The 23,337-nt window shown below is 39.9% G+C and overlaps 1 protein-coding gene across 9 annotated transcripts in view; it reads left to right on the forward strand.

Moving 5' to 3' along the window:
• Positions 1–23,337, forward strand: part of REV3L (REV3 like, DNA directed polymerase zeta catalytic subunit) — a 192,145-nt gene that overhangs the window by 60,063 nt on the left and 108,745 nt on the right. For all 9 annotated transcript variants that reach the window (XR_011388583.2, XR_011388582.2, XR_016234543.1 and 6 more), the window contains 3 exons: positions 4,530–4,604; positions 12,957–13,117; positions 22,735–22,831. Coding sequence is in view for 5 of the 9 variants with exons in the window: in XM_070073697.2 (XP_069929798.2) it covers positions 4,530–4,604; positions 12,957–13,117; positions 22,735–22,831 (333 nt within the window). In the remaining 4 variants the exon portion in view is untranslated. The remainder of the gene's footprint in view (positions 1–4,529; positions 4,605–12,956; positions 13,118–22,734; positions 22,832–23,337) is intronic.

Below are 23,337 nucleotides of genomic sequence, written 5' to 3' on the forward strand. Positions count from 1 at the left end.
TTTATGTGCCAGGCGCTGTTCTAGACATGGGAAATATATGAACAAAACAAAGATCATTGCTGGTATGGAAGTTGCATTCAATAATGGAAAACAAAAAGTAATCAATACACAATATGAACTTGTTTGGTACACAATAATTATGCTATAGAAGAAAAGATGTAAAGCAGGATCAGAAGGAGCTGTCATTTGCGATAGGAAAGTGGACTATCCCCAGTAGTCTAATAAGGGAAGGATCTCATTGATAAGGGTCATTGATATTTGAGCAAAGAGGTGGTAAAGGGAGTAGGAACAGCTGGAGACCACATGGCTGGAATGCAGAAAGTTAAGGGAAAGTAGGATAAAAATTAGGTTAGAGAGCTGTAAGAGGATGGTGATCATGTAGGCCTTTGAATCTCAAAGTATGGCTTCCATACCTGGGTTTTCAGTATCACCAACATTAGCTTTCTCTGGTTTGACAGCCATGATAATATACCTCTTAGATCTGCAGATACAGGGAGCGTGATTCAACAGTGGCCCCAGCTGCTGCATGCTGAAATCCAGTGCATCACAACATAGGGCTACCATAAGCCAGCAACTGAACATGGCAAGGATATTAAAGTGATTTTGTTCATGGGAGATTCTTGAGGACTTCCCAACAGCCTTGGGTCATACTGCAATAGAAAACACTTCACGGATCTTCCTTCTATCCTTGTTTCCTTCACTTGGGATCAGAACAGTATATAGGTCTGGTAATTGTACCAACCCTTTCTGGCCCCATCTTTTATTTCCTCTCACAGATGTTTCTCCTAATAGATTTCATGCACACTTAGCTTTTATATATTCAGGGACCTGGAATGCAGAGATATAAGGGAGAGTAGGATAAAAATTAGGTTATAATACACCTAGACACTTAGGAGAAATACATTCTTTATTCTCACCCCAGACCTACTGAATCAGAGACTCTTGTGAGGGGACCTAGCAGCTTGTGTTTTAATAAGGCTTTCTGATAATTCTGATGCATGCTGATGTTTGAGAATGACTGCAGTAGGCTGTTCTACTCAGAACAGAGTTTTTGAGTTTTTCTCTGAGATGATGACTGTGGGCAGCCAAGGTCGAACTTGAACTTGGAAAGATTAGAAACTGTGCTAGAATAGATTGTAGGGCAGAAGGCTAGAAGCAGAGAGAGTATTAGGACTCTGTTTCATTTTCGTTAATCTGGGTAAAGAATAGGGTGGCTTCAAATTAGTAGCAATGTAATAGGTGTTCAGTTTTGTTTTGTTTTGTTTTGTTTTGTTTTGTTTTGACAGGCAGAGTGGACAATGAGAGAGAGACAGAGAAAGGTCTTCCTTTACCGTTGGTTCACCCTCCAATGGCCACCGCGGCCGGCGCACTGCGCTAATCCGAAGGCAGGAGCCAGGTGCTTCTCCTGGTCTCCCATGCGGGTGCAGGGCCCAAGGACTTGGGCCATCCTCCACTGCACTCCCTGGCCACAGCAGAGAGCTGGCCTGGAAGAGGGGCAACCGGGACAGAATCCGGCGCCCCAACCAGAACTAGAACCTGGTGTGCCGGTGCCACAGGTGGAGGATTAGCCTATTGAGCCGCGGCGCCAGCCTTAGCTTTTCTTCATCTAAGAGCTGAATCAACAAGTTTTGCTATCTGAAGTTTGTGAGAGAAAAGTCAAAGCATGACTGCAAAATTTGGACACTGTATTGCTAATGGAATAGGAGCAGGTGGAGCAGACTGGAACTCATACTGAAACATTCTGAGGTTTATTTTTTAATATCTTTACGAAATCCAAGTAAAAACCTTAAATCAGTAAAGTAATTTAAAATTCTTTAGTGGCTTCATATGGTTCATAGAATAAATTTCTCACCACAGCCTAACTGATTGCTGCCTACAAAGTAAACAATTTACTATGCTCCATTTAGAAATGCTAGTCTCTTTTAGTTCCTCTGATAGGCCAAGCTCCTTCTCACCTAAGTTCTTTGTACATGGAGTTTCTTTTTCTTGAGTGTCTCGTTGTTCTCCAGTCCTTTAAATCCTTGACTTCTCCAGGGTAGTTTTCTTGGATTCCCTTTCTTAAACTAGGGTATTTTTATTATTCTGCATCTCAGCACCTTCTTTGTTTCCTTTAGCACTTAATACAGTTTGCAGTTATTTTAGTTTCTATTCACTTAATGTTTATGTTTCTACCACTAGCCTATAAGTTCCATGAGGAAAAAAGATATTTGCCTCACTCATTTTTGTATTCCTAGCATCTTGTGTAGTAGTAGGTACTATATTAGTCAGGGTTCCCCAGAGAGATAGAACCAATAAGGATATAGATATATGAAAGGGAATTCATTAGGGGAACTGGCTTACACAAATGTGGAGAGTGAGAAATCCTACAACAGGCCATCTACAAGGCGGAGGCCCTCGAACACTAGTGTTGTAGCCCAGAATCAGGAAAGCTGGTGATACAGCTCTCAGTCCAGGGGCCTGACAACCTGGGAGGCTGCTGGTTTAAGTCTTATAGTCCAGAGGCTGTAGAGCCCAGAGCCCTCCCTGATATCTAAAGGAGAAGAATGTTCCAGCTGCAGGAGAGAAAGAAAAAGGAAAGTACCTTTTCTCTGCCATTATCCTTCTATTTAGACCATAGCTGACTAGATGCCCATCCACATGGAAAGCAGTTCTTCCCCCACCCAGTCCACCAACTCACATGCCAGTCTCTTCTGGAAACACCCTTACAGATACGCCTAGAAGTAATGCTTTATCAGTTCTCTAGGTTTTTCTTAAACCACTCAAGTTGACACCTAATATTAACTATCACAGGCATCTTAATAAATATATATGGCTCATTAAATATTTGGTTGAATGAGTTATTGAGGTAAAAGTTCATACCCATTAAATAACAGCAGTTGTGTTGGACTATATTTTAGAGCAATGCAAATATGAAAACTAAATCTCAGATTTACAGAGATTTTAGAGGCTTAATAGTTAATACCACTGTGGATTAATAAAATCAAAAGCAAAGATAACGTAAACCACAAAAATGCAAATTTACTTTTTTCCCATTTATTTTTACCCATGCTTCTCTGGTCATTTGGGTAGTGAACCAGTGCATGGAAGATCTCTTTGTGTTTCTCCCTCTCTGTCACTCTGCCTTTCAAATAAATATTTTTTTTAAAGTGTGGTTTAGTATATCCGCTTACAGATTTAATTGTTCATTTATAGGCCAACTTTGTGCAGATACAAGGATTGATTTACTTGCAAATTCATAACTGTTCATATATTCCTGTTCACAGGAATTCATAACTGTTCATATATTATTATGAGAGCCCATCTTACTTCATCATGTATTGAGATTTCTCTCCCTCTCAGGTAGTCTATTTTTTTTTAAGATTTTATTTATTTATTTGAGAGGTAGAATTATAGATAGAGAGAGGGAGAGGCAGAGAGAAAGGTCTTCCATTGGTTCACTCCCCAAATGGCCGCAGTGGACGGAGCTACGCCAATCCAAAGCCAGGAGCCAGGAGCTTCTTCCAGGTCTCCCATGTAGGTGCAGGGGCCCAAGGACTTAAGCCATCTTCTGTTGCTTTCCCAGGCCATAGCAGAGATTGGATGAGAAGAGGAGCAGCCAGGACTCGAACTGGCACCCATAAAGGATGCCGGCACTGCAGGCGGAGGGTTAACCTGCTGTGTCATGGCTCCGGCCCCTTTTTTTTTTTTTTTAAGATTTATTTATTTATTTGAAATTTAGAGTTACAGAGAGAGAGGAGAGGCAGAGTGAGAGAGAGAGAGAGGTGTCTTCCATCCGATGGTTCACTCCCCAAGTGCCCGCAATGACTGGAGCTGCATCAATCTGAAGCCAGGAACCTCATCTGGGTCTCCCACGTGGGTGCAGGACCCAAGGCCTTGGGCCATGTTCTACTGCTTTCCCAGGCCATAGCAGAGAGCTGGATCATAAGTGGAGCAGCCGGGTCTCATGGGATGCTGGCGCTTCAGGCCAGGGCGTTAACCCACTGTGCCACATTGCTTGGCCCCCTTGTCATGTAGTCTTTTGCTTATGGATGTCTATAATATGTAGATTTTCTCTGTGTAGTAAAATTGAAAAATTAATAAACAGCTGAATAAGGAAAGTAATATAAGTGCTCTTTAATTAAAAGACTTTGTTGATGAAGAGCTTTAGTTTTTGATAGAAAAAAATAGGAAATGGGAGACAGTACCTGAAAAGTCTGTTTGTCTTGTGCATGATCAGAAGTAGAAAGAAAAGAACCACTTTTTAATAGTATCATGATGATTGAGATTAAGGAAGAAATAGTTTACTACTCCTTTTTGTTCCTAGTTTCTTCAAAGTGGCATTGTAAAACTTTGTGTTTAGTATTTCTTATGTTCACCTCTGGTAGGTTTAACTGAAAGATTCTGGTCTTTAAAAATAGTTTATTTTATTGATAATATTAAATGTGAAGAAGACTGGATTAGGCCTACTCAACCTAATTAGGGCAGTAAGTAACATTATTTCATCTCTGAATGATGAAAATAATTTGAAATATTTTTTTCTTATGTTTCAGGCCTTTTTATGGTTATCATGAGAAGGAAAGACACTTTATGAAGATCTATCTTTACAATCCTGCAATGGTGAAAAGGTACAAAAATAAATCAAAATATAAATGACTATTACCTAGGCATTTTAATAATAAAAAGAAAAATCTATAAGATATGCCTATAATTTGTAACATTATTAAAGAAAAAGATCATAAAATGTACATACAAGTATATAAACAGAGACTCATGCTGGGGGTGAGAATCCTTTGGTCTGTCCTTGCCAAGGCAACTGCAGGACTTGAAATTTAGTAAATCTATAGCAGGCTAATTTTTAAGTTGATAATTTTGTATGGCCTACAAATGTTATAAATATCCAGATGGTCGTTGGCAGCAAAAAGTTTCTTCACACCTGGGTTAGACTCTAGGAAGGATATTTTTAGGGTGGAGGGACCTTGATTTACAGCCTCCGACTCTTTCTTTCTTTAGATTTAGAGTTTATAGAAATAGGTAAGGAGAGATGATAGCTACCTGTTATAATACTGATACCCTGCTGGCCAGACCAGATGTTTAATCAATGCTAAGAGAAACTAGCTCTTCAGTTTCAAAGCAAGGTGAAATGTATGAGAGTGAGGCCAGAGGGAAAGGACTTCTCAGAATCTTGTTTATGCCATTCTGAATTTTAGTGAAAATTTGTATCCTGGAGTTTTGGTTTTTGTTTTTGACGTTTGCCTCTTGCCTCTCAGTCTCTCTGTTTCTAGCCTATTTTCTCTTATCATTCTGGAGTCCAAGTAACTGAGGGCAGGAAGGGTGCACGCACACACACACACACACACACTCACACACTCCCTCTTATATAGGAAATTTCAGTCTTGAAAGGGTTTTCAGCTGTTATATGGTGACTAGCTAGGAAAAAAGTCGCTTTGGAGGAGTACTGAGTGTTGTTTTTACAGAAGGGCCTCTCTGTCAGTAGATACTAGATTCTAAAAGCTAACCTTTTGATAAGATACAAATATGATGTTTCCCCAAATTAAGTTAAGGCATTGTGAGAAGTACAGCCTCCAAGGACATGAGGTTTACTCTGGATTAGCCCAGTTGTACACTTCACCAAATCATAGCCCTGATCCCAGTGGTTATTTCTTTCTCCAAATCACCAGTGAAAACTAATTTTCTTGTATGTCACCCTGACCTAACCCAAAGTAGCTTCTGTTATAGGGTACAAAAATAATTTTTCAGAATAGTCACAGTGATATTTCCCCTCTACTCAGTTTCTCATATCCTTGGAGTATAAAAGAGCATCCCCTTTGTATTTTTACCCTCTTTCACACACTCACTGGTAAGAAACTAAGTCATTTTTTCCTTTCTCATCTATAGGTTGTACTAGAGTGGAAACCATGAATAAAAGTTGCTCAGTTCTTTTATAAATAACCTGTAAACTGTAATTCTACTTAAAAGTATAAATTTAATCCATTTTTCTTCCTTGTAGCTGTAGCAATCAAATGTTTATATAAACTATACCCAACAAGCTTGCTTTAAATCAGTCTTCTTATCACAGTGCCTATCTGAAATTTTGATTTATTAATCAATTAATTTATTCTTTTTTACTAATCATTTATAAAGTACCTACATTATTTGATGTACTGTAGAGTTGCTGGATAAAATTGATGAGCACAGTTTTCATGGTTCCTATGTCCAGGGAGTAAGCAGGAGAGAGAGTAAGCAAGTTATCTAACCATAACTAAACTATGTGATATATGCTATAAAGAAAAAATACGATTCTTAAGAAACAAAATACCTTTTACTTTTTGTTATGGTTTTTATTAGAACATTATACATTTCATCTTTGGCATTATAATATTTAACTAAACCTAGTGTGGTAGTTAACAGCCAAAACTCTTGAAACCAGACTACCTGCATTCAAAACCTGACTCTGCTGCTTACTGACTATACAAGTAAAAATCCTTACTCTTCTCATCTTTAATTTGGGTAGATGTTAGTACACATTATTCTGATGATTAAAGGTATCAATGTTTATAAATCATGCAGAACAGCACTTGGCAGGTTGGAAGTGTTGGCTATAGTATGCATGTAAAATGTTGAAGTATAACTTCTGACTCTTACCTGTATTCTTAATAGTTTCCCCTAGAGACAAGCATGCATGCTTCTGTTTTTCATACATGCATATATTTTTAAAATTCCATATAGAATTGGTATCATACTAGAATGTCACTCCCCAAAAGCAAAGAGTTTTGTCTACTAATGCTGAATTCCCAGTGCTTGACCTAGTGCCTGGCTCATAGTAGTTAGTAACTATTTATTGAATGAATAAATGAATGAATGGACACTATGTGTATTATTTGAAGACTAGCTTCTTGATTCTTCCATAAGTTGTCTTTTGGCAGGAACTCCAAGCTCTGGAGTTGGCATAGAATTTGCATATTTTCCCATATACTTTAAATCTTCTCTAGATTACTTATCATTTCTAATACATTTAATATAATATAATTACATCAGTTACATTTAATATACTGTAAATTCTTTTTTTCTAAAAGATTTATCTGTTTATTTGAAAGTCACGATTATAGATAGGGAGAGTGAGTATGAGGGAGAGATTTTCCATTCATTGGTTCACTCCCCAGATGGCCACAGATGGAGCTTGGGCTGGGGCTGGAACAGGCTGAAGCCAGGAGCCTGGAACTCCATCCAGGTCTCCCATGTTGGCCTCAGGGGCCCAAGTACTTGGGCTATCTTCTGCTGCTTCCCCAGGCACATTAGCAGGGAGCTGCATTGGAAATGCACAACTTAACCTGCTGTGCCACAATATTGGCCCCTATAAGTTCTACATAGTTGTTATACTGTATTTGTTTAGGAAGTAATGACAAGGAAAGTTTGTAAGATGCAGTTTTTTCCCAAAATATTTTCTTTGAGAGGTTGGTTGTTTCTAAGATGCGGAATCCATAATATGCAGCCCATAGATATGGAAACTACACATACAGCTTGCTGAAGGTACTTGCTCTTTTCCTGTCATCTTTACTTCGTCGTCTTCTTTTTTTTTTTTTTTTTTTTAAGATTTTATTTATTTGAGAGGTAAAGTTACAGACAAAGAGAGAAAGAGAGCGAGAGAGACAGAGAAAGGTTTTCCCACTGTTGGTTCACTCCCCAAATGGGTGCAATGGCCGGAGCTGTGTCAATCTGAAGTCAGGAGCCAGGAGCTTCTTCTGGGCCCCACCGTGGGTGCAGGGGGCCCAGAGACCCTCCTCTGCTTTCCCAGGCCATGACAGAGAGCTGGACTGGTAGAGGAGCAGCCAGGGCTAGAACCGGTGCCCATATGGGATGCCAGTGCTGCAGGCAGAGGATTAACCTACTGCGCCATGGTGCTGGCCCCCACTTTGTCTTTTTAAATTACCTGCTCTCTCTTGACTGCACCCTAATACTTGTCCAACATCGAAGATTTTTTTTTTTTTTTTTTTTTTTTTTTTTTTTTTGACAGGCAGAGTGGACAGTGAGAGAGAGAGACAGAGAGAGAAAGGTCTTCCTTTGCCGTTGGTTCACCCTCCAATGGCCGCCGCTGCAGCCGGCGCACCGCGCTGATCCTGGCAGGAGCCAGGAGCCAGGTGCTTTTCCTGGTCTCCCATGGGGTGCAGGGCCCAAGCACCTGGGCCATCCTCCACTGCACTCCCTGGCCATAGCAGAGAGCTGGCCTGGAAGAGGGGCAACCGGGACAGAATCCGGCGCCCCAACCGGGACTAGAACCCGGTGTGCCGGCGCCACAAGGTGGAGGATTAGCCTATTGAGCCACGGCGCCGGCTCAACATCGAAGATTTTAAATGCAAATTTTGGATTCTAACTAGTCTTCTATCTTTGTTTAATCAATTTTTTTAAACTTTTATTTAATAGGTTGGTGCCGTGGCTCACTAGGCTAATCTTCCGCCTTGCGGCGCTGGCACACCAGGTTCTATCCCGGTCGGGGCGCCAGATTCTGTCCCGGTTGCCCCTCTTCCAGGCCAGCTCTCTGCTGTGGCCAGGGAAGTGCAGTGGAGGATGGCCCAAGTGCTTGGGCCCTGCACCCCATGGGAGACCAGGAGAAGCACCTGGCTCCTGCCATCGGATCAGCGTGGTGCGCTGGCCGCAGCACGCCAGCCGCGGCGGCCATTGGAGGGTGAACCAATGGCAAAGGAAGACCTTTCTCTCTCTCTCACTGTCCACTTTGCCTGTAAAAACAAACAAACAAACAAACAAACAAACAAAAAAAACCACTTTTATTTAATAAATATAAATTTCCAAAGTACAGCTTTTGGATTACAGTGGCTTTTTCCCCCTCATAACTTCCCTTCCACCCACAACCCTCCCATCTCCCGCTCCCTCTCCCATCCCATTCACATCAAGATTCTTAAACATATTTTTGAAGTATAATTCTCATGTCGCAAAATTCACACATTTTTAAAATGCATTATTCAGAAAGATGTTTAGTAAATTTACTTAGTTACACACCTATCACTGTGTTTCAGTTTTAGAACCTTTTTATGGCTCCCAAAAGATCCTTCATGTCTGTCTTCTTTTTGAAAGTTACGCCATTCTGCCTGAGGTAGGCTTTAAACCTCTTGGCCCTGATATTACTGCCCCATTTTGTAGACTCCTCCTTCCTTTCCATCTTCTAATCTTTATATCTTTCAATTCACTTATCTGCCCACTGGAAACAATGAATTCTGAATTAATCCATTATTTAGTGTCTCTTGGTTAAGGCCTAGTTTCTGACTATTAGAGTATAAAAAAAATTTTCACAGATTGGTGCCTCTGTAAATTCATGGTTTTCAACTTCACCTGGACCCTTCCCTGTCCTACTTTACTTTTATCTAGTTGATTTCTCCTTCTCATGCTTCATCTTCTTTATTCAAATGTTATGTTCTACTACTGCCTTGGCTCCTCCCTTATAGAAAAAAATAGAACCCATCATTCTAGAATAGTAGTTCTGAAAGCTTGAAACCCTTTCAGAGAATTTGTATGGTCAAAATTACCACGTGGTAATGCCTGTGAAACCTTCAAACAATCCCAAATGTTGACTTCTGTGATGTAAACTTCCTCTAGTTTTCCTTATGCCTGTCTGTCTGATTATTCATGTTTCTGCCATTTGATTGGTTCCTCTTTAAACATCTGATTGTTCCTTTTGGTTCTTAGATATTCATCTTTTCTCTGTGTACTTTTTCCTATCTTGACAGCCTATCTGCTCCCATGGTTTTACTTTTTTTTTTTTTTTTTTTTAATTATCTTTTTTTTTTTTTTTGAGCTTGTATTTTTATTTTTATTTATTTATTTTTTATCTTTTATTTAATGAATATAAATTTCCAAAGTACGTCTCATGGGTTACAATGGCTTTCCCCCCCATACCGTCCCTCCCACCCACCACCCTCCCCTTTCCCACTCCCTCTCCCCTTCCATTCACATCAAGATTCATTTTCGATTATCTTAGTATACAGAAGATCAGCTTAGTATACCTTAAGTAAGGATTTCAACAGTTTGTTCCCACACAGAAACATAAAGTGAAAAATAATAGATGATTTTTTTTTTAAATGATGATGAAATCAGATCAGACCTATTGTCATGTTTAATCCCAGTGAGAGTCAAGTTGGGAATTGATAGTTTCTTTTTTTTTTTTTTTTTTTTTTTTTTTTTTTTAACAGAAGATCAGTTTAGTGTACATTAAGTAAAGATTTCAACAGTTTGCACCCCCATAGAAACACAAAGTGAAATATACTGTTTGAGTACTCGTTATAGCATTAAGCCTCAGTGTACAGCACATTAAGGACAGAGATCCTACATGAGGAGTAAGTGCACAGTGACTCCTGTTGTTGACTTTACAAATTGACACTCCTGTTTATGGCATCAGTAATCTCCCTATGCACCAGTCATGAGTTTCCAAGGCTATGGAAGCCCCTTGAGTTCTCCGACTCTTATCTTGTTTAGACAAGGTCCATGGTTTTACTTTGATTTTGTTCATCTTTGATGTATTTGACTAGCAAATGTGTATCAGTGACTTAAATTTCTCTCCAGAGCTCCTGTTCAGTATATCAGAACATCAGTGTAAATAAAATAACACACTGTTTTAAAAGTGAGGGCTTACAAGTCAAAGAAAATTTGGATAGAATTTTAGCTATTTCATTTTTTGTTCTATGGTTTGACAACTATTTTTTTTCTCCAAAGATTTACTTATTTTGAAAGTCAGAGTTATAGAGAGTAAGGGAGAGCCAGAGAGAGACCTTTCATCCTCTGGTTCACTCCCCGGATGACTGCAGCAGTGAATGCTGGATCAGGCACAAGCCAAAAGTTTCATCTGGGTCTTCTATGTGGGTAGCAGGGGCTCAGCCACATCTCAGGTGGCTTAACCCACTACACTGGCGTTGATAGCTCTTAAAATCTCTCTTAAGACTCGGTTTATTTGTAAAACAGAGATAAGAGTATCATGGCCTTATTGTGAGGATTACCTGAGATTAATCTATTAAAGCATTTAGCACAGTGTCCAGTATATAGCATTCAAATGTTGGCTACTTGTGCAGGGGTAGTACATTTATTCTTACTGTTATCTTCAGTTAAAGTCTAACTGAATACCCCATTAAACCTCAATTCCTGTTATGTCTGAAGTTGGGTTTATCCTTAGTCTGTCTCCAAAAAAAAAAATCCCAAAACTGTTTTTCTTCAGTTTTTCCTTTTTTTTTTTTTTTTTTTTTTTTTGACAGACAGAGTGGACAGTGAGAGAGAGAGACAGACAGAGAGGTCTTCCTTTTCCATTGGTTCACCCCTGAATGGCCGCTGCAGCCGGCGCACCACACTGATTCGAAGCCAGGAGCCAGGTGCTTCTCCTGGTCTCCCATGCGGGTACAGGGCCAAGGACTTGGGCCATCCTCCACTGCACTCCCGGCCACAGCAGAGAGCTGGAGTGGAAGAGGAGCAATCGGAACAGAATCTGGTGCCCCGACCAGGACTAGAACCCGGGGTGCCGGCACTGCAGGCAGAGGATTGGCCTATTGAGCCGCGGCGCCAGCCAGTTTTTCCTATTTCAATAAATACAGTACCACCTAACCAGTTACTTGAGGAAGAAATCCAGACATCATCCTCCATTTATATTATATCTCACCTTTCATATCCAATCAGTCATCAGGGCCTGATCATTTTATAACCCCTTAATTATAGTCTCCTGAATCAGTGTATTCCATGAGCTTTGTTCCAGTTGTCATTAGTTTTTCCATACTCCCTACGTCTAGTCTTGTGCTCATCTGGTCACTTAACTTCCATGATATTCACTTCTCAGGCATATTCCATTACCTCTTCAAATGTCTTAGCAGGGGACCAGCATTGTGGCTTAGCAAGTTAAGTCTCCACCTGCAATGCCAGCATCCCATGAGTGCTGGTTCAAGTCCCAGCTGCTCTACTTCTGATACAACTCCCTGCTAATGGCCTTGGAAAAGCAGTGGAATAACCCAAGTGGGCCCCTGCCATTCACTTGGGAGATCTGGAAGAAGTTCCTGTCCCAGTGCTGGCCATTGAGGCCATTTGAGGAGTGAACCTTCAAATGGAAGGTCTTCTTACTATTTCACTCTCTGTCTCTCCCTCTCTGTAACTCTGACTTTTAAATAAATAAATAAATATTAAAAAAAAAAAAGAAAGAAAAAAACAAGTCTTAACAGGCTCTACATACATGATCTGACTTCTCATTACTTCTCTAGCCCCACTTCTCACCATAGCCTCTGATACTGGACTGTAGTGTTAACTCAGTGAATTCAGTTCCTCTATAAGCCATGTTTTCTCATGATCCTTTACATGTACAATTTTACATGAACTATTCTTCCTTCTCTTCAGAGAAGAAGTTATTCAGAGAAGAAGAATTAGTTTGTCAGTCTCCTGCTTGGAGAGAGACTTCCCTCCAAAAATTTGGCATTGCAGAAAACACATGTGCACCCCTATCTGATTGGTGTACCTTCTAGATGTTTGATATGCTTCCCCTTCTCAGGACTTCTTATATTAATTATAACTGACTATTGTCTGTATTCCCCATCTGAAGGGAAGAAAAGTATCAAAATGGTAACACCTCTGAGAGGTAGATTGTGAATAATATTTTCATTTTTTGAATTTTTATGTACTCTTCAAAATTTTTTTCTGTAATTTTAAGAGAAACCTCATAGTTAGAATTTTTTGACAGTTTGTTTTTTTTTTCGGTATAGTTGGTATTAAGTTGATTTAAGTCAACTTAGTAGGTAAAGTCAACTTTATCAAGTATCATTTAGAACATATTGCTTACTTTAAAGCTTGATTTAAACTTACAGTATAAATTCCCAGTAAAATTGAAATGAAAAGGCTGTGTACTAATGTGATTTTCATTCTATTTTTGCATGATTGTTTCACTTAACATTTTATAGAACATAATTTATATATGTATAAATTTATAATTTTTTCTTCTAATTTAGGATATGTGAACTTTTGCAAAGTGGAGCCATAATGAATAAATTTTACCAGCCTCATGAAGCACATATTCCCTACCTCCTACAGCTCTTCATTGACTACAATCTTTATGGAATGAATTTAATAAATCTGGCTGCTGTCAAGTTCCGAAAATCAAGAAGGAAAAGTAAGGTTAATTTTCTTTTTTTTTTTTTTTTTAAGATTTATTTATTTATTTGAAAGTCAGGGCCGGTGCCGCGGCTCACCTGGCTAATCCTCCGCATGCGATGCCGGCACCCCAGGTTCTAGTCCTGGTTGGGGCGCCGGATTCTGTCCAGGTTGCTCCTCTTCCAGTCCAGCTCTCTGCTGTGGCCAGGGAGTGCAGTGGAGGATGGCCCAAGTCCTTGGGCCCTGTACCCGCATGGGAGACCAGGAGGATGCACCTGGCTCCTGGCTTCAGATTGGCGCAGTGCGCCGGCCATAGTGACCATTTGGGGGGTGAACCAACGGAAGCAAGACCTTTCTCTCTGACTCTGTCTCTCTCCCTCTCTCTCTCACTGTCTAACTCTGCCTGTCCAAAAAAAAAAAAAAAGGTCAGAGTTACACAGAGGGAGAGGAGAGGCAGAGAGAGAGAGGTCTTCCATCTACTAGTTCACTCCCCAGATGGCTGCAATGGCTGGAGCTGCACCGACTGAAACCAGGAGCTAGGAGCTTCTTCTGGGTTTCCCACACTGGTGCATGGGATATCTTTTACTGCTTTCCCAAGCCCTAGCAGACAGCTGGATCGGAAGTGGAGCAGCTAGTACTTCATCCGGCGCCCATATGGGATGTGGGATGCCGGCACTGCAGGCAGCAGCTTTACCCACTACACCAGAGTGCCGGCCCTGATTAATTTTTAAGTTCAAATTAAAGCTTTGAAATGAGTGTTCTACAGTAAGTTATTTAAACAATATAGATTCACATTTTTATTCATTTAATCTTATTTGAAAGAGAGAGGCAGATGGATAGAAAACTTTCATCTGCTAGTTCACTCCCCAGATGTTCACAACAACGAGGGCTGGCTGAGCTGAAGCCAGGAGCCTGGAATTCAATTTGGCTCTTTCACATGGGTGGCAAGTAATTAGCTGCTGCTGCCTAGGATGTGCATAAGCAAGAAGTTGGATCAGAAGTGAAGTAGCCAGAGCTAGAACTAGGTGCTCTCAGATGAGATTTGAGTATCCCAAATGGTGACTTAACTACTGTGCCATGTGACTGGCCCTCCAAAATGTTATATATTTAGAAGGTAAGTGGTGTATCAATAAAGATTTAAAAAAATGAAAACTGATATTAGAGAGTATTCAGGAAAAATCATCTTAGAAGAAATTATTTTGGTAACGGGTTTGTTTATATTTAATTCACCCATTTAAAGAGAACAAGTTTAAGGTTTTTAGTATTCACAGTGTAGGTACCCATCATCACAAATGCAGAACATTTTCAAGGGCCTTTTTGGGTAAAAGAGACAGAAGCCATACACAGGTCCTGCCCAGTAGATGAGAACCTGAAGTAGGCTCTTAAAAATGTTTGTGCCCTTAAATTGAGCACAGACTGGGAAGTAGAATACCTTTAAACAATTTCAGTTCAGTCTGGAATAAAAAAAATATTCCAAGTCTAGAACCTGATCTAAGGTGGTGCTGGTCTGTTAATACACTCAGGATTGGCAGAGTAGCAAGTGCAAACCCTCCCTAAAAGAAGTTATCTTTATTGTAAGTCTCAATTATTTACCAAAATAAGATTGCATGTATTTGTTCAGCTCTCCATTTAGAATATACCAATCACACAAGAATACTAGTTCCTATGAATCAAACCTAGCGCGCGCATACACTCACAAACACATTCCAGACCTGCAAAGAATTCAGATACTACAATTAATAGATGCGGACTAAAAATCTGTTATTCAGAATCTTTATTAGATGAGGATGTTATTTGTAGTGCTCTAATATACAGTGTTATATTCACTAGTAGTTTTGTCTTTCCAACATACCTGATGATATTCTTATGTGAAAGAACTTAGATACACAGTGTTGGGGCTGGTGCTGTGGCATAGTAGGGAAAGCTGCCACCTGCAATGCCAGCATCCCATATGGGCACCAGTTCGAATCCCAGCTGCTCCACTTCAGGTCCAGCTCCAGTGGAAGATGGCCCAAGTCCTTGGACCCCTGCACCCATGTGGGAGACTCAGAAGAAGCTCTTTGTTTTGGATGGGCCCAGCTGTGGCCATTGTGGCCATTTTGGTAGTGAGCCAGAGGATGGAAGACCTCTCTCTCTCTGCCTCTGCCTCTGCCTCTGCCTCTCTGTAACTCTGCTTTTCAAATAAATAAATGAGTCTTTGAAAAAAAAGTTTTGTGCTGACAGCATATATTAAATACTGTATTTTTTAAAAATACACAAAGAATGAAGCATTGAGATTAGCATGTGACTTTTTTTTTTTTTGAGGTTTTATTTATTTGAGAGAGAGAGTTATAGAGAGAGGGAGAGACAGAATCAAAGGTCTTCCATCTGCTGGTTCACTCCCCAAATGGCCCCAACGGCTAGAGCTGAGCCCAGCTGAAGCCAGGAGCTTCTTGCAGGTCTCCACGTGGGTGCAGGGCCCCAAACACTTGAGCCATCTTATGCTGCTTTCCCAGGCCGTAAGCAGGGAGCTGGATTGGAAGAGGAGCAGCCGGGAGACAAACTGGTGCCCATATAGGATACTGGCACCGCAGGCAGAAGCTTAGCCTACTATGCCACAGTGCCAACCCCGTGACTCTCTTAATAAACCAAGATTATTCATTTGTTCATAACTAATTCTATTAAATAACCTTGGGTTTAGATGACAACTCAGTTTACTAAATGCCAGTTTTTCCTCATCTTCTCAATATGTTAGTATAGTATAAAATACACACAATAAACCAAATTACATGAATGAACAGTGCTTCCCTTCATGTTCAGGTTCCCCAAATGAGAAATCATCTAATTGTGGGGAGCAACTCGGACTAGACTAAGTTACTGGAATTAAGACTTATTCTATGCATCTGCTCTCCCACAATATGACGCTGAGAAGGGAGTAAGAACTTCTACACAGCTGCCTCCAGTTCAACCAATAAACTATAGGACCTGCTCCTGATTGGAGGAGAGCAGCGTACTCGGCATGTGGGTAGCAGAGTTGGGATTGGCGGAAGAGGACTATAAAGGAGGAGAGAGACGGCATGCACCAGGAACATCTAAGGGGAACATCTAAGGGGAACACCTGTGCAGCCCCCGAGAGAGCCAGCCGGCGGTGTGCCGCTCCCCTGCGGAAGTGGGGAATGTGGCCAGGGGGAACTACCCTTCCACGGAGGTGGAAGGGACAGTAGCCAACCCGGGAAGAACCAGCAGCAAACCCGGGGAGGGCCGAGCAGACGAAAGAACAGCGCAGGGTCCTGTGTCGTTCCTCCACGAAGAGGGGGAGCGACATCTAATGAAGGATGAGATAGATTTGACTGCCAAGTCTGCCCTTTTTCTCCTTAGAGGGAAATTGAAAAGGAAAAGAAAAGGAAATAAAGGGCGGGGCAGGTTAGAGGGGAACAGGAAAGGGCTGATTAGAGATGATTATCTACTGCCTAAGTTCTTCCTGCCCTCTAGTTTCTCCTTATCTTTGTGATGGCTAAATTATTTCATACCCAGGAGATACTCCTGCTTTTTGTTTTTGTTTTGTTTTTAAAAAGGATTTATTTATGTGAAAGGCAGAGTTAGATCTTTTGTCTGTTGGTTCACCACTCCCCAAATAGCTGTAAAGCCTGGAGCTGGGCCAGGCTGAAGCCTGGAGCTCAAGGATTCAGGCCATCTTCTGCTGCTTTCTCAGGCCCATTAACAGGGATGGGGGTGGTGGGAGTTGGAGGAGTGGGATCGGGTTGGGGGCAGAACTTGTTGTAATTGAGTTATTTGAAAGGCAAATCCCAGGCACTCCAATGTGGGATGCAGCCATCCCAGACAGAGGCTTAACCTGCTGGGCCACAACACCTCTCCCTCCATTTTCTTATAGTGTGGAGATCTTTCAAGATTAAAAGTTTAGAGTCCCATTACCCAGTTTGAAATTTGAATACTTAGTAAAGCTACAGTAATCAAAGCAGCATGGAGTTGGTAAAAGGACAGGTATATATAGACTGATGGAACACAGTACTGCCCAGAAATAGACCAGTATTTCAAATAGCCCAGAATTGGTCCAGATACTCAACTTAATTTTGACAGAGGTACAATGTTAATTAACTGAGGAAAAATAATCTCTTCAACGATTTGGACTGCAAGAATTAACTATAGATTTATCTGAAAATAAAGAATCTAGAAATATGCTTCATACCTTTTTTTTTTTTAACAAGATGCCTCACAGACTTAAATGTAAAATGTATAACTGTCAAACTATTAGAAGAAAATAAAGGAAAAATTACCCAGTTTGGGGTTGGATAATGGGGTTTTTAGATGTATGATCTGTGAAAGGAAAAATTAGTAAGTTGGATTTTATCTAAACTAAGAACATTTGCTGTGTGAAAAGACTTATTACAAGAATGATAGACTGTGAGAAAATAATTACAGATGAACATATCTAATAAATAACTTGTGTCTAAAATGTATAAAGAATTCTTTAAAATCACCAGTAAGAAAAAAAAAGACAACCCAATTAGAAGTTATCAAAAGACCTGACTAGACACTTCATCAAAGAAGATACAAGGATGGCAAACCCATGAAATTATGATATTCAATATTGTGTCTAGGGAAATGCCAATTAAGACCACAAAGAAACTATCACTGCACATCTATTAGATTGCACTACTAGATTTTTACCCAAGTAATTTAAAGCTAGCTTTTTCTCTCCTGCCTCAGTGTCAGAGGTGGAGAGAGAAAGATGGATCTTCCACCTGCTAGTTCACTTCCTAAATGGATATAACAGCCAGGGCTGGGCCAAGCTGAAGTTAGGAGCCAGGAACTCCATTTTATGGTCTCCCACACTGGTGGCAAGGGTCCAAGTACTTGGGCCATCTCCCACCACCTTCCTAGGCACATTAGCAGGAAGTTGGATCAGAGACAGAGCACCAGAGACACAATGTGGCACTCCAATGTGGAATGTCAGCATCAGCATCAGCAGCTTAACTCATTCTACACCAGCCCCTACCCAAGCAAGCCAGGGTTGGGTATTCTGGCACAGCAGGTTCATCCAGCACTTGAAACATCTACATTCTGTAAAATAGTACAAATTTGGGTCCTGGCTATACTGTGCTTCCAGTCTAGCTTTCTGCAAATATGTCTGGGAGGCAGCAGATCATGGCCCAAGTACTTGGGTTCCTGCCATCCACATAGGAGTCCCAGATGGAGTCCTGTCTTCCTGGTTTCAGCCTAGCCCAACTCTGGCTCTTTCAGATATTTGGGGAGTGAACCAGCAGATAGATCTCTCTCCCTTTTGGTCTGTCTGTGTTTCTCTCTTTGTCTTTCTGTCTCTCACTGCCTTTCAAATAAATAAATAAATGTTTAAAAAAAAAAAAAAACTTGAGTCCGCTCAAATATGTACACAAGTGTTTGTAACAACTTTGTTCATAATTCCTAAGCTATAAAACAACCTGAATGTCCTCTCTATGGCGGGAATGTATAAACTGATACTGTTTAGTGCTGAAAAGGAACAAGCTCTTGATCCACAGCAACTTAATTGTCTCTTTAAAGGCTTTACTTCAGTGAAAGAAGCCAGAACCAAAAGGCTACTAATGGTATGATCTTATTCATGTGGCATTGTAGGAAGACAAAGCTATAGAAATGAAAACAGATTATTGGTTACCAGGGGTAAGGAGAAAGAGTAATATTGACTGCAAAGGGCATATACAGGGAAACTGCTAGAGTAAGGGAGTTGTCCTTTACCCTACTGAAGCTGGTGGGTAGGTCACTATATGTTTGTCATACCCATAGAACTGTACTTTACTATACCTTAACTACATGATGAAGTTTATTGTTACCAATGATACCGTGTGGGTGTAGTGTACCCCTCACATGATGTATACCTCTGTGATACCATTGCCAAAGGGGGAAAAGCAAAACGAATCACAACAACACTCTAATCGTGAGTAAAACATCAGAGAAACTCAGACTGAGGGTCATTCTTCTACAAGTCTGTCGATAGTTGTGGCTGTCAAGATCATGAACAATAAGACAGAAATGGATGAGATGAGACCATGGCAAGTAAATGTAATTTGATGCCCTAGATTGAATCTTAGAAAGAGAACACTGGGACATTGCAGGTCAAGTTGCCACCTGCGATGCTTGGCATTGCATATGGGTGCTGGTTCAATGACCACTGCTCCACTTCCAATCCAGTTCCCTGGTGATACACCTGGGAAAGCAGCAGAAGATGGCCCAGTTCTCTAGGCCCCTGCTAGCCATGTGAGTTACCCAAAAGAAGCATAGTTATACCATGGTAATATAAAATGTTAAAAATGAGAGAAGCCAGGTGACTAGTACATGGAACTTTGTGATACTCATGCACCTTTTCTATGAATTTAAAATTATACCAAACTAACACAGTTGTCAATGGGAAAAAAAGCGTAACAGGTTGAGTTGCCCATGTCAAGTATCTGAGAATCTAAGGATTGAGGAATGGGAAGTTTCTAGAGTATGCGCAGTAGGTGTTGTAGGAAAAAGAGACTGCTCTCACAATTAAAAGTTTCCTCTTTTTCCAGTAGGTGAAAAAGTACAAGAAAAGTTTGAATTTGTAGACATTCATAAACTACCTGTTTTATTTTAAAAAGTTAGAGGGGTCGGCACTGTGGTGTAGTAGGTAAAGCTGCCACCTGTAGTGCTGGCATCCCATGTAGGTGCTGGTTTGAGTATTGGCTACTCCATTCCAATCCAGCTCTCTGCTATGGCCTGGGAAAGCGGCAGAAGATGGCCCAAGGCCTTGGGCCCCTGGACCCATGTGGGAGACCTCGAAGAAGCTCCAGGCTCCTGGCTTCAGATCAGCCCAGCTCTGGCCATTGTGGCCATTTGGGGAGTGAACCAGCAGATGGAAGACCTCTCTGTCTTTCTCTCTGTCTCTGCCTCTGCCTCTGTAATTCTACTTTTCAAATAAGTAAATAATCTTTTTTTTTTTAAATGATAGGTATTGGAGTGGTAATTAGATGTTCTAAAAAAAATGGGACATTTTTACAAATTTGAAGGCAGAATTGTGAAAATTTATTTTGGGGAAATTAAAGCAAAGAAATGTTAGTATTATTAAATAAAGTTTACATCTTCATTCACCACAAAAGTAGTCCTGAATTTTTTTTTGTTTGGTGTAAGACAAAACATTATAATGAAATCATGGAAAGAATAGTTTTTTGTATTTTATTTTGTTATATTATCAAACATTACAGTTAAAATTGATAGCAAAAATTTTGTGATACATAAATATGTATATGTATACACTATTAAGGTAATGTCATACATAACAGTAATGTCATTTTACTTTTTTAAAAATTAAAGATATATTCATTTTATTTGAAAGGCAGCGTTAGAGGGGGAGAGAGCATGAGATCCTTCCGTCTACTGGTTCACTCTCCAAATAGCTACAACCAGGGTTGGGCCAGGCTGAAGCCAGGAGCCAGGAACCAGAAACTCCATCCTGTCTCCCAAATGGGAGGCAGAGGACAAAGTAGGTTAGCTGGGCTTACTTATTCTGCTTAGCCAGACACATTTATAGGGAGCAAGATCAGAAGTGGAGCTGGTACTAGAACAGGTGCTCATATGACATGCTAACATCATAGGTAGTGGCTTAACCCACTGTGCCATAATGGTATATTTTTAGTTTTGAAAGTAAAATTCATACAAAAATGAAAAAGATTGAGGAATTTGAATATTTTATATATACATATATAATATATACAGTTTTGTCTCATATTCAGTTATATAATCAGTTGTCAAATTAAATGGAAATTTTCTAATTAATATAGCCTGTTAAAATTAGGCACAATGGGGCCAGCGATGTGGCATTAAGCCTCTAGCTGCGGTGCCAGCATCCCATATGGGTTCCTGTTTGTGTCTCAGCTGCTCCTCTTCCTATCCAGCTCTCTGCTAATGGCCTGGGAAAACAATAGAAGATGGCCCAAGTGCTTAGGCCCCTGCACCCACATGGGAGACTCAGAAGAAGCTCCTGGCTCCTAGCTTCCCAATGGCCCAGCTCCAGCCATTGCAGCCATTTGGGGAGTGAACCAGCAGATGGAAGACCTCTCTCTGCCTAACACTGTGTCTCAAATAAATAAATAAGTCTTTAAAACAACAACAAAAAAATTAGGTGCATTAACATATTTAAATCAAGCAGATATTTTGAATACTTTGAAGGTATTTTACATTGTTTTTTAACTTCTATAGTTGGAAAAGTGTGTGTGTGTGTGTGTGTGTGTATAAATAAAATTTACCAATGTGTATTTGAAGTTTCTGTGGTTTTTAGGGAAATATGCTAAAATGATGCATGGATTATAGGTAAAATGAATTTTGTAATATGATTGGTAGATAAATTAGTAAATTTTTGTGGATACTTTACATGATTGTATTAGAAAATAATGTTTATGTTGCAATTTACAATGTGTAAGGTAATTTCTTATAAATGTTCTTTCTACACTGTGGAAAAGCCTTTTAAAACTTGGCTTGTTTTTATTAAAACAAGATGTTGATACCTTTTCTCATTTTAATTATATTTTGTGATTAAGCTAAACAAATAAAATATTAAGTTTAGCTGGAGAAGATTGTGAATTTAGTGTCTTTCTCAATGTTAGGATTCCTTTTGTTACATTTATTCAGCTTTCTCTTACTTGAAAATTTAAATTCCCACAACAGCTTATTTTAAAAAGTGCTAAAATTTGGGGACTACTACTACAACATGATTCCAGGAGTCATTTTCTGAAATTGGGACACCTGAGTATACCTGTATAGTCTCCTCTTTAACTGAAGGTCGTATTTCATTCACAGTACACCTCAGGTTTCCACTCACTGTTACTCCAGTTACTTCTGAAATATATGATTTTTTTTTAAGGAATTTCTAAAGTATGTGCTGAATTTTATGTGGAATTTCCACTGGAATTTTAGTTGGGCTCCATTCGGAGTACCCTAGGAATTTAAAGTGAACCAAAATTTGTAATTACTCTTTATTTCTCAAATGAAAGTTTAAGTATACCTACCACAACAGCACACTCAAATGTATCATAATTTTATTCTTTTTCTTTTTTTCTTGTTTCTTTTTTTTTTTTTTTTGACAGGCAGAGTGGACAGTGAGAGAGAGAGACAGAAAGGTCTTCCTTTTGCCATTGATTTACCCTCCAATGGCTGATCTGATGGCAGGAGCCAGGTACTTATCCTGGTCTCCCATGCGGGTGCAGGGTCCAAGCACTTGGGCCATCCTCCACTGCACTCCCGGGCCACAGCAGAGAGCTGGCCTGGAAGAGGGGCAACCGGGACAGAATCCGGCGCCCCGACCGGGACTAGAACCCGGTGTGCCAGCACAGCAAAGCGGAGGATTAGCCTAGTGAGCCACGGCGCCGGCCCATAATTTTATTCTACTATGAAAATATTATAGCAGTTTCTCCCTAAAAATAAAATCCATATATTGCAAAAACGTTTTTTCCTCTTTCAGTTTGGAACCAATACTCTCATTAACTATGTAAATGTATTCTTTTGTATGTATGAATTTAGGATACAATTTTAGGAACTAGTCACATAAGTTATATATTATTTTACTTAAAAGGTAATTAAATGCACATTATAATTAAAATTTATTTCCTTTTACCTTTCTATTCCCAGGTGATACATTGCATGCATCTGGATCATGCAGGAATCGGTTATTGGGAAATTCGCTTCCTGGTACTTTATTTCGGTGGGAAGAAGATGAAATACCAAGGTTAGTTAATGTTGTAAAAGAAATGGAAGTTTTACATGTATCCTAGTTGTGATAAAAAATTAGTGGTTTCCATAACTTAAATATAACCTTTTATTATATTGGATCTTTTAAATCTGTAAGTTAACCAAAAGCAAATCTTAACATTCATCTTTGTGGAATTTCAGGTTTTTAAAAAAGATCATGAAAATTTAGTTAATTAGGTAATTAATGAAGGGAATCTGACATAGTTATATTTATCTCCAACATCGATCTTTGTCACACATTCTAAATTAAGCCTATAAATTTTTTTATTTTTATTTTCATTTATTTTTTAAGAGCTTTCATTTATTGAATGCAAATATCATAGGCATAGGTTCCTCCCCCATACCCACCCTCCCACCCCAAGTCCTGTCCCACCTCATACTCGCTCTCCCATCCCATTCTTCATTAAGATTCATTTTTAATTAAACTTTATATACAGAAGACCAACTCTGTACTAAGTAAAGATTTCAACAGTTTGTACCTCC

This window comes from Oryctolagus cuniculus, chromosome 5, assembly GCF_051225735.1.
Source record: "Oryctolagus cuniculus isolate XC-2025 breed Fujian yellow rabbit chromosome 5, ASM5122573v1, whole genome shotgun sequence".
Taxonomy (NCBI): Eukaryota; Metazoa; Chordata; class Mammalia; order Lagomorpha; family Leporidae; genus Oryctolagus; species Oryctolagus cuniculus.